General features: G+C 35.9%; 1 protein-coding gene and 1 pseudogene across 1 annotated transcript; one reads left to right on the top strand and one right to left on the bottom strand.

Annotated features, from left to right (window-relative positions):
• Positions 1-3,456: 3,456 nt before the first annotated feature.
• Positions 3,457-5,003, top strand: LOC133235934 (olfactory receptor 2J3-like). The gene is given in 2 exon segments (XM_061397710.1): positions 3,457-3,471; positions 3,473-5,003. Coding segments are annotated over 2 exon segments (930 nt in total). The 3' UTR covers positions 4,388-5,003.
• A 2,423-nt stretch (positions 5,004-7,426) lies between these two features.
• LOC133235935 (olfactory receptor 2B11-like) lies at positions 7,427-8,401 on the bottom strand (annotated as a pseudogene).
• Positions 8,402-11,742: the final 3,341 nt, after the last annotated feature.

The raw sequence follows: 11,742 nt of genomic DNA, 5'->3' as shown, positions 1-11,742 counted from the left end.
ACAGCGTTGGAGCCAACCTGTTTGTGACTTTCCTGCTGAAAGTTAACCATTTATCTACTGCTAACGTCTTTTTCAAGAATTGCTCTTATAAAATGTGAGCAACTAAGAAACCCCCAAGGAGGGGGCAATGGCACCCCACTCCAGTACTCCTGCCTGGAAAAATCCCATGGACGGAGGAGCCTGGAAGGCTGCAGTCCATGGGGTCGCTGAGGGTCAGACACGACTGCGTGACTTCACTTTCACTTTTCACTATCATGCATTGGAGAAGGAAATGGCAACCCACTCCAGTGTTCTTGCCTGGAGAATCCCAGGGATGGGGGAGCCTGGTGGGCTGCTGTCTATGGGGTCGCACAGAGTTGGACACGACTGAAGCGACTCAGCAGCAGCAGGAACAGTATAATAAGTGATAAACAGCCATGTAATGATTTCAGTAAATATTCAGAATTCTCTATGTTGGAGAATAAAAATATATGTAGACACTATAAATTGTGAGCAGAATTTATATATTGTTTCAGTTATTGTCCCAGAGGAAAGAAGTAATGTCAAAACTTCCTTGAGGCCCTGTGTTCAGGTTCTCAACCCTGTGATACACATGTGCACACTTTTCAACTTTCAGCACCAGTAGTCATTTTTCTATCTTCCTCCAACCTCACACCCTTGCTTCTTTGCTCTCTTGGTGAATTTATATCTTCCTTTTCCCCAAAATTTCTCTTTTCAAGTCAGTTATATTCACATGTCTTTTAAGATACGTTCTACCACTGTTCTCCCTGTTTCACAGATCTATTCATGTGAACTAAGATTTTTAGCTTTCTTCGTATTGTGAGTATCCATCCATAGTTGATGTGCCTGTGTGTGTCATTTTTTTTTTTTTGTATTTCTATTGTGTTTTAGTTTTTGATTTAGAAATAAGCTGTGAGTATAAGAGAGCAAATCAGAAGATAAAGTTCTTTCTATAATAATATTTCACTAAAGCTCAGTGTTTTTTGTTCTGTATAAGTATTGTGAAATTATAACTAAATGTGATATTGTTCATCATATCCTCATATCTATTATATATTTAAGATTATTTGGATTGTAATTTTTGTGCTTTCTATAATCACATAAATGGAAATGGCATGAAAATGCTGAAAAGAAAACTAAAACTATTTATTGAAAAAGATTATTGTTCCACAAGAATTTTCTTTTGTAGCTAAGTAAGGAATTTTTCAAGTTACTATTTACCTAGATGTCACCCTGGGGTGAGGGAGAATTCAACTGTTAAGAAGTTATTTTTCTGTAACAGGGAAAATATCTGAATGAAATATAAAAGTGAAAATACTTTATATTTACTTTATAAATTTTTAATTTGATAAAATATCAAACAAATAAATTCTGCAAAAGTGGTACAAATAACTACCATTAACCTTTTAACCAGATTGAGCAATAGTTTACATTCTGCCTGGAATATTTATCTCATCTATTATCTATGTAAATATCCTATTTCTCATTATATTTTCATTCACTAGTTTTTAGTATCCATTTAACTTCCTAACTTCACTATTCCTTCTATATTGGTTAGTTAGGATACTGATGTCAGGAATAGCTTTTATTTATATATTCTTTTAAATTTATCAGTATGAGTGTGGATTCTTATTTCCTCTGGTTCATTAGTGTTATAGTTTTTCTTAATACCCCAATTGTCTTAGAACTGGCCCTTTAAGAGTCATAGACCCTTAAAATTGGCTTCCATTTCTTTCTCATGTGTCCCTTTATTTCTTGGAGACTTCCCATTTTCTTTATTTAAGTATATTTTAAGTATATTTAAGTATAATATTTTGTTAGTTTCAGGCATACAGCATAGTGATTTATTATTATTGCAGATTATACTTCATTATGCTATGGAGTATATCCTTGTTGCTTACCTATTTTATAATAGTAGTTCTTTACTCCCAAGCCCTTAATTTGTTCCTCTTCCCTCCCTTTCCCCTTTGGTAGCCACAGTTTGTTTCTTATACTTGTGAGTCTTTCTCTTTTTTGCAATACATTAATTTGCATTAATTTTTAAATTTGACATCAGTGATATCATACAGTACTTGTCTTTTACTGACTTACCTCACTAAGCATAACATAATTTAGGGCCATCCACATTGCTGCAAATGGCAGTATTTTGTCTTTTTTTAAGGCTCAGTAACATTTCATTGTATTGTATTGTTGTTCAGTTGCTCAGTCATATCTGAATCTGCAATCCCATCAACTTCAACATGTCAGGCTCCTCTGTCCTCCATTATCTCCTGGAGCTTTCTCAAATTCATATCTATTGAGTCAGTGATGCTATATATATATGTATATACACCATATTGTCTTAATCCAATCATCTGTTGATGGGCATGGGGATTGCTTCCATGTTTTGGCTATTGTAAATAGTGTTTCTATGAACACTGAGATGCCTTTTTTTGAATGATTGTTTTCATTTTTCTAGATATATAACCAGGAGTGGAACTGCTGGATCATATGGTAGGTTTAGTTTTAGTTTTTTGAGAAACCTCCCTACTGTTCTCCAACTTACTTTATACACTAACTTACATTCCCACCAACAGTTAGGCGTGTTCCCCATTCCCCACATCCTCAACATTTGTTTTTTGTAGACTTTTTGATAATAAACATTCTGACAGATGTAATATGCTATCTCATTGTTTTTTAATTTTTATTTCTCTAATAACTTGTGATATCAAGCATCTTTTTATGTGCTTTTTAGCCATTTTGTATGTCTTGGGAAAAATGTCCCTTTAAGTCCTGTATTCATTTTTTTTTTTTTTTGATTGTTTGTTTGATGTGGAGTTGTATGAGCCGTTTGTACATGTTGGACATTAACCTTTGTGAGTTGCATTATTTTCAAAAATTTTCTCCCATTCCACAGCTTGTATTATCATTTTGTCAATGGTTTCCTTTGCTATACAAAAGGTTTTAAGTTTAGTTAGTTCTCATTTATTTTTGCTTTTATTTCTTTTACCTTAGGGAATTGATCCAGGAAAATATTGCTGCAATTTATGTCAAAGAGTGTTTGGCCTGTGTTCTCTTCTAGGAGTTTTATGGTTTCCATTGTTATGTTTAGGTCTTTTACCCATTTTGAGTTTATTTTTGTGTATGGTGTGATTAAGTGTTCTAATTTTATTATTTTACATGTAACTGTCTAATTTTCTCAGCATCACTTGCTGAAGAGACTATATTTTTCCATTGTATATCTTGCCTCCTTAATTGACCATGGGTGTGGGTTTATTTCTGGGCTCTGTATTCTGTTTCATTGACCTAAATGTCTTTGTGCCAATACCATGATATTTTGATTATTGTAGCTTTATAGTATAGTCTGGGGCCTGGGATGGTTATACCTACAGTTCTGTTCTTTCCCCTCAAGATTGCTTTGACATTTACTTTCCTTTTATTTTGAATCTATGTGATTCTTTCATCAGGTAACAAGAAATGAATGATAATGGAAAAAATAAATGCAAGCTCTGAAGGCTACTTTGTTTTACTGGGTTTTTCTAATTGGCCTAATCTGGAAGTAGTTCTCTTTGTGATTGTCTTGATGTTCTACTTGATGACTTTGACAGGCAACCTGTTCATCATTATCTTGTCATACTTGGATTCCCACCTCCACACTCCCATGTACTTCTTCCTCTCAAACCTCTCTTTTCTGGATCTCTGCTACTCTACCAGCTTCATCCCTCAGTTGCTGGTCAACCTCTGGGGTCCAGAAAAAACCATCTCTTATACTGGTTGCATGATTCAACTTTATTTTTCCCTTGCACTGGGAACCACTGAATGTGTGCTGTTGGTAGTCATGTCCTATGACCGTTATGCAGCTGTGTGTAGACCCTTGCATTACACTGTCCTCATGCACCCTCGTTTTTGCCATCTGTTGGCTGTGGCTTGTTGGGTAAGTGGCTTCACAAACTCAGCACTTCATTCCTTTTTTACATTTTGGGCACCTCTGTGTGGACATCGCCAAGTGGACCATTTCCTTTGTGAAGTTCCAGCACTGCTTCGACTATCATGTGTTGATACCCGTGCTAATGAGCTAACCCTCATGGTCATGAGCTCCATTTTTGTTCTCATACCTCTCATCCTCATTCTCAGCTCCTATGGTGCCATTGCCCGGGCAGTGCTGAGGATGCAGTCAACAACTGGACTCCAGAAAGTCTTTGGGACGTGTGGAGCCCATCTTATGGTCGTATCCCTTTTTTTCATCCCAGCCATGTGCATATACCTCCAGCCACCATCAGGAAATTCTCAAGATCAGGGCAAATTCATTGCCCTCTTCTATACTGTTGTCACACCTAGCCTCAACCCTCTAATCTACACCCTCAGAAACAGAGATGTAAGAGGGGCAGTAAAGAGACTAGTGGGGTGAGAATGAGCCTGTATCCTTGTGACATTAATGGTACAATGGAGCATCTCTTCATCAATGATTCATCCATCCATCCATTCATTGGCCACTCTTTCATTTACTTACTCTCTCAGGACTTATTGAGCATGTACTATCACAAGGTCACAGAGTTCATTGTAGCAGATATAAATTAAACACAGACTGCCTGAATACCAATCACTCTCTGGTGGAGAAAATAACTATATAAAATCAATATTGAATTCCATATTAGATTTTTTTCCAATGGCACAAGCCTAATAAAACAAAAGTATCTTTTTCTTAATTGAAAATGAGATATGGATTGATTTAAAGAGCAGGTATAGTTCCTATGGAAAGATGATATTCATAGTCTTAAAGTACGTAGAATATATCTTTTAAAAAGTATTTTATTTATTTGCTTATTTTGGCTGAGCTAGGTCTTAGTTGCAGCACATGGGATCTTTAGTTGTGGTATGTGGACTCTTATTTGAAGCATGTGGGATTTAGTTTTGACTAGGAATTGAACCTGGGTCCCCTGCATTGAGAGTATAGAGTCTTAACCTTGGGACTCCCAGGGAAGTTCCTAGAACATACCTTTTAATTTCTTGTTTTTTAGGCAGAATGCATCAAAAATTTGTTTTCTTTGGTTTAATTAAACACATAATGAGATACTTTAAATCATTTCTCCAAAACTGTTATTCTTTTTTGGAAGTAGTTAATATTGAGAGGAATTTTGGTCTATATTCTTCATTATACCATTACCAATAGTAAGAAAATAAGTTTTATGAATCAATTAAGAAGGTCTCTGAAATAATGCAGCCATATAAGCATCTTATATTTCTCATTTTTCAAAATAGTGAGAAGTATAAAGGAGATGAAAATAGTTGTAAAAATGTTATATAGCTCATAAGGTAATGGTCATCATAGGCAAGGTATTGGTAGGTAAGAACATGGAACACCCGCTTAACCCAAGAAGCAATGAAGAATATCTGAAGCAACCAAGCAGGCTTTGCAGTTACTATGCTATGCAGATTTGAGGACACGTCTAGTGTGAAGCAAATCATAGTTACACCTTTTTGATTTCTCGCTTAAAGCCTTTCTCAAATACTTGTCTGCATTTTTATAACTAGGGGTTACAATACTTTGCTGTCTTCCTTTTGTTCTTCAGGAAAGACTTGCTTGGCTGAGAAAAGAAGAAAAGTTTTTTGATTAGCTTCCTTGAAAAGGCAATCTTGAGATTGCTTATGCTTTTACATCAAGTATAGAATACACTCTAACCTTCACATATAATGTGTTTCCTTCAACAGAGCTTCTCAGTGACTAATGAGAATATTCTTCATGCTGGAATATATTGGACATATACGACTACTGTGAAGTAGTCTAGAGTAATAGCATGTATCTGTGGCTTTCCCACTACCACTTTGCTCAGTGTTCTTTATCCTTAAAATTTTTGTGCATTTTCTTTAGGAAGTCCTGATATTTCAGAGCCTGGAAAACACTCACAATTCTGAAATGAGTCATGTTTACAGGCCTAGAAGGTGGTAGATAATTTAAGGAAGCAATCCAAACAGCTCTAAAACAGTATCTATAGCAAAGCTTATGACACAAATTTTGCTGGGTTTTGCCCTCCAAACTAAATATTACCACATTCCTATGTGTTTAAGACTAAGTTAGACAAAGGATATATTTAATAAAAATGATCAGAGATATCATTTAACATCACAAAATTTTAAATTTCATTGCTCTCTCTCTCTCTGTGTATGTGTAAAATTTTAAAACTTTTTTTTGGCATTCAGCCATCAGTCAAATTTTAAAGTTATTTAGAATTTTTCCAAACTAGACACACCGAAAATCTATTTAAAGAACTTGACCAAGTACCAGAAGATCTGTTCTTTATAAAAAATTAGATATGAGTTCCAACTGATTCTTGTTCAGGATAGCATGCAATTTTCTACCCAATAATTTGCTTAGATTTTGATCATACCAGAACACATGCCAGAAGAGTTCACATCACTGTTATTTTTCTTGCTTGTTAATTTCATTACAAAGCTGTATTTCTCATCATATTAATTCTATACTGAATAATTACAAAAGCATTTAATTTGCTTTAAAATATGTAACTAATTTTGTGACAAAGTGTTAAGTCGGGTGTGAGTCCTGGAACTAAGTTTAGCACTTTTAACTTTTAATGATACAGATTTTGAGGATCAAAGAGATACTTATATTGTTTGAAGTAATCAAGCTGCTTTCCACCCTAGAAATACAAATTGTTTCTTTCTCATAATGATTCTTGCACAGTTTCAAAAGGCATTTCAGGCTACCCCCATATGGTTCTACCTTGTGGTTCATTATTAATATCAGTATCTTTTCCTCTCATTGATTCAGAAAGCTCATGCTTATGATATTTAAAAGGAATGTTAAGAAACTTACCAATGTGTTTCACATATATTTTATTTATTTCAATATTTAATGATACATTTTTTTAGGCAAAATAAAAACGCTGTTCACTTGTTTGTTAAACAAGAGTTGCAATGTGTTTTTAAAGAAGCAGTAGCATCTACCTAAGCTGATAAACTTAATGAGACTCATGGTTGATTTAAGGTGTAGAGTGCCTCACAGTGGTGCCGTGTTCCCTTTTAGATGGGGCCAATCTTGTAGAGTGTCGGGATGTTTCTTAGGTGACTCAATCAAGGAAGTTCACTGGTGAATGCTTGCTGTGATGATTAGCTTGAACACATGAGTTTATAATTTATATTATTGCCTTCTTTTCTTTTACTACTTAGCACAGTTATGATTTCATTATCTACCCACCAGAATAGAACTATTTTTAAAAGTTCACACAAATAAAAGGTGCTGTTACTGGTGCATATTAGCCAAGTATCACCCTTGCCTAACACCATTTTAGAAGAATATGAGGAATGTGACATATTTTGCAAAAAGAACATCTAACATGAACTGAGGAAGGGCGACAAGAATGAGTTATTAAAGAAACCTCTATATACCTAACCTAATGGTTAAATAATTTCATTTGATGTCTGCCAACACTCACTTGGAAGTGAAAATGCTCCTCATGAGGTTGCCCAGTGCCCCTTTTACATCTTTATTCCTCAGAGTGTAGATGAAAGGGTTGAGTGTAGGAGTTACTACTCCATAGAAGAGAGCCATGAACTTGGGTTGGTCCCTTGAGGTGGAGGAGGGGGGCTGAAGGTACATACTAATGGCTGGACCATAAAACAAGAAAACTACAATGAGATGGGAGGAACCCGTCTCAAAGGCTTTTCTCCTTCCCCCCAAAGATTTAATCTTAAATACAGTATGTCCAATACAAGCATAGGAAACAAGAATTAAGCATAGTGGTACAGCTAACAAAAAAAAGCATATCACAGAGAGTGTGAGCTCATTAGCAACCTTTGCACCACAGGCAGTCTTTATCAAAACAGGAATCTCACACAACAAGTGATCCAGGGTATTGCGACCACACAGTGGTAACTGTAATGTAAGAGTGGCCTCTGAGACAGCATAGGTCATTCCACTCAGCCACACGGTGGCCACTAATAAGACACAGATGCGCCGATTCATGATGAAGGTGTAGTGTAGAGGTTTGCAGATGGCCACATAGCGATCAAAAGACATAACAGCCAAAAGCAGACATTCTGTGCCCCCCATTATGTGGAAGAAATAAAGCTGAAATGCACACCCCATATAGCTGATTGTCTTAGACGTTCCCAGGTTAAAGAGCATCTGAGGGACAGTGCTTGTGGTGTAGCACATGTCCAAAAAAGGAGAGGTTGGTGAGGAAGAAATACATGGGGCTGTGCAGACGGGGGTCTAACTTGGACACCAGAATGATGGCTATGTTTCCCATCATGGCCATGGGATACGTTATAAGCAGGATAATGAATAGAGGAAGCTCTAGCCAAGGACGGTCAGCAAAGCCTAGTAGAAAAAACTCTTCAGGATGGCTTTTGTTAATCAGATCCATTATTTTCAGTTTGTTTCACCTATGACAGGGAAGTGGCAGGGAAGGTAGAAAGGTTTTGCAAAACTGCAAAACGCAGTTATGCAGTGTGCACAGTTAAGCATCTGGTCACAGAAGATTGGCTACAGTAAATTTTCCAGATTCAAGTATATTTTTATAGCTGAATAATTGTATCATCCCCATGGGGACTATGAAGGCTGGTTTTATTAAAATCCATCTTTGTAATTTAGAATTGAGCAAGAAATGTAAACAATTTCATGTCAGTTTCCTGAAGTGTAAACTGAGAGAATTTAGCTATGACATATGTTTTCTCATACTCAAAAATTTGTTTGGGCATGTAAATTTTCTTGCATAATTACTTCATTCAAACTGGGCATTTGACTTTTTATTTTCAATTTTAATTATCTGTCTTATAAGAATTTTTCTTTATCAAGTGAGCTTATCATGTTTTTATGAGACTTTGGACAGTTATCAGTGATTTACTTAATTGTATTTAGCTACAAATGCAACCTTTATGTCCAGGAAACTGGATCAGGAGAAAATTCTCTATTATAATTTAGCATCAGAGACTTATTCATAACTATAAATTATTTTACATCCTGAGGCTACATTCTTTAAACTTTTTTTTTTAAGGTAAGAGGCATAGTGTAACAACAAAAATCAGCTATCTGAGTAAAGCAATACTTTGAGAAAGTTAATAATGTAATGAGATTTTTAAATACTTTTCCTTTAGTTTCATGAAGTGTGTTTCATGAAGTCTGTAATCTGTCAAGTGAGAGATATTCAGATGGGAAGTTAGAGTCATGTATCCTGGTGACAAAATTCTGAGTTACCCTGACAGTTAATTATTGGTTTAGGGACAACAGACTACATTTATAGGGTTGCAAAGCAGTTTTCACATTCTCTATTTCATTAAATCCTCAAAGCCTTCCTGTGAGGTGTCACATGAAGCTACTCAGGGTTAAGATGTCATTATGACTCTTTTATTCCACACTATCCCTAGGTCAGATGTGTATAATACAAAAATAAAATAATAGTTTCAAGTAATACTTAATGCGCCCTGTGTGCCAGACTCTACAGGAAGCATTTTATACCTATTAAATCATCCAGTAACTATTCCCAAGTCCTCTGACAAAGGAAACTTTAGTACCCATATTTCAAGATATTATTAATCATTCATCACTAATGTCTACTAATGACTAGGGAGGTTCTAAAGATCAAAAAGTTGAGAATTCCTTCAATGAGGTAGACAGATTATAGACTATAGATTCAGGATTTCAAGTTTCCAAGATGTACAATTAAGCTCTGGGATTGTATCAGTTCAGTTCAGTTCAGTCACTCAGTCATGTCCTACTCTTTGTGACCCCATGAACTGCAGCACGCCAGGCCTCCCTGTCCATCACCAACTCCCGGAGTTCACTCAAACTCACGTCCACTGAGTCGGTGATGCCATCCAGCCATCTCATCCTCTGTCGTCCCCTTCTCCTCCTGCCCCCAATCCCTCCCAGCATCAGAGTCTTTTCCAATGCATCAACTCTTGGCATGAGGTGGCCAAAGTACTGGAGTTTCAGCTTCAGCATCATTCCTTCCAAAGAACACTCAGGACCGACCTCCTTTAGAATGGACTGGTTGGATCTCCTTGCAGTCCAAGGGACTCTCAAGAGTCTTCTCCAACACTACAGTTCAAAAGCATCAATTCTTCGGCACTCAGCTTTCTTCACAGTCCAACTCTCACATCCATACATGACCACGGGAAAAACCATAGCCTTGACTAGATGGACCTTTGTTGGCAAAGTCATGTCTCTGCTTTTGAATATGCTATCTAGGTTGTATACTAGATCTCTAATCTTTTCCATGCCATTCTCATATTTCATTACTGTTAACTCTTGGATTCCATGACTTTTTAATCCTACTTTTTGATCTACTTCCAGTGAATTTTCATCACTATTTAACTATATAGGGATCTATTTATCCATGAATGTTTAAAGTCACTTTAATAAAGCATCAGACTATTTCTTTTGATTTTTCCTTTGTATCTCCACTAACATTTTCATCCTAGTATATCTTTTTGTACATAATTTTCACACAGAATATTTTATTATATTTACAGTGATTATTAAGTTATGTGTAGGAAAATACTAGAGAAGAAAGAAAAGTTCTTAATCTGACTTTAAAACATCTGGATGAAACTTGTGGACATTAAATTCATCAAATTTTGACTATGTATTAAAAATATTCACTTGCTTGAATAAAAACTTCACATTTCACTCAGGTATTTAGTATCTGTCAGCTATACAGATACTAAATGTTTAATGTTTATTAAAATTTACATGCATTTAAGTTTGGTTTCGGAGAAGGCAATGGCAACCCACTCCAGTACTCTTGCCTGGAAAATCCCATGGATGCAGGGGCCTGGTGGGCTGCAGTCCATGGGGTTGCTAGGAGTCGGACACGACTGAGCGACTTCACTTTATTTTTTCACTTTCATGCATTGGAGAAGGAGATGGCAAACCACTCCAGTGTTCTTGCCTGGAGAATCCCAGGGACAGGGGAGCCTGGTGGGCTGCCATCTATGGGGTCGCACAGAGTTGGACACGACTGAAGCGACTTAGCAGCAGCAGCAGCAGCAGCAAGTTTGGTTTAAGTGAGAGAATGATAAAGACTGATTACGAAGAGAAATCTAGTTGTTCTCTATAGGCACCAAACTAGTTATTCGCAAAATTTAGAGACGTCTCCCAGAAATGAAATGATGTTTTCCCTATATATGTTAGGTACTGTGATGTACACAGATTACAATGCTCCTTAAGAATGCATAGTTAAAAAAAATGTGTCTTTTTACTTACCTTATTTAGACAAGTATCACAATAAAAAAGGATTTAGGAAGGAACACACTTGAATTTTTCAAATTTTCAAAGAGAGAAAATATAGTATGCAGTTGACTATTTAAGAATTAGCTTTAGAAGTCTGAGTTTACAATTTGATACAATGCTGCCAGAAAGAAAAAAGCCAAGATTAGGAAGACAATATGGATAATATCAAGAATGCTTTGTGAGTGTGTAATTTTATTATATTTCTAAGACTCTTGAGCATTGTTTTTAAACAGTCCATTTATGCTTATCCCAGATGAGTTAGCAGAGAAATTTCCTTGGGACGGGGTTCTCTATGGAAATGCTTATTGTGTATAATTAGTTACCTACTGAATTGAGGTTGGTAGCAAATCTCTTCTATTGTTAGGCTTGTTCTATTTTATTTTTTGTCATAGGTTTTATTTTTAAATGAATTTTTATTGGAGTATAGTTGATTTACAATGTTGTGTTAGTTTCTGCTGTACAGCAAGGTGAATCAGTTATAATATACATATATCTGTTCTTTTTTAGATTCT

This window comes from Bos javanicus, chromosome 23 (assembly GCF_032452875.1).
Source record: "Bos javanicus breed banteng chromosome 23, ARS-OSU_banteng_1.0, whole genome shotgun sequence".
Classification (NCBI taxonomy): domain Eukaryota; kingdom Metazoa; phylum Chordata; class Mammalia; order Artiodactyla; family Bovidae; genus Bos; species Bos javanicus.
The sequence above is the reverse complement of the archived record's forward strand: the minus strand, read 5'-3'. Positions and strand labels throughout refer to the sequence as shown.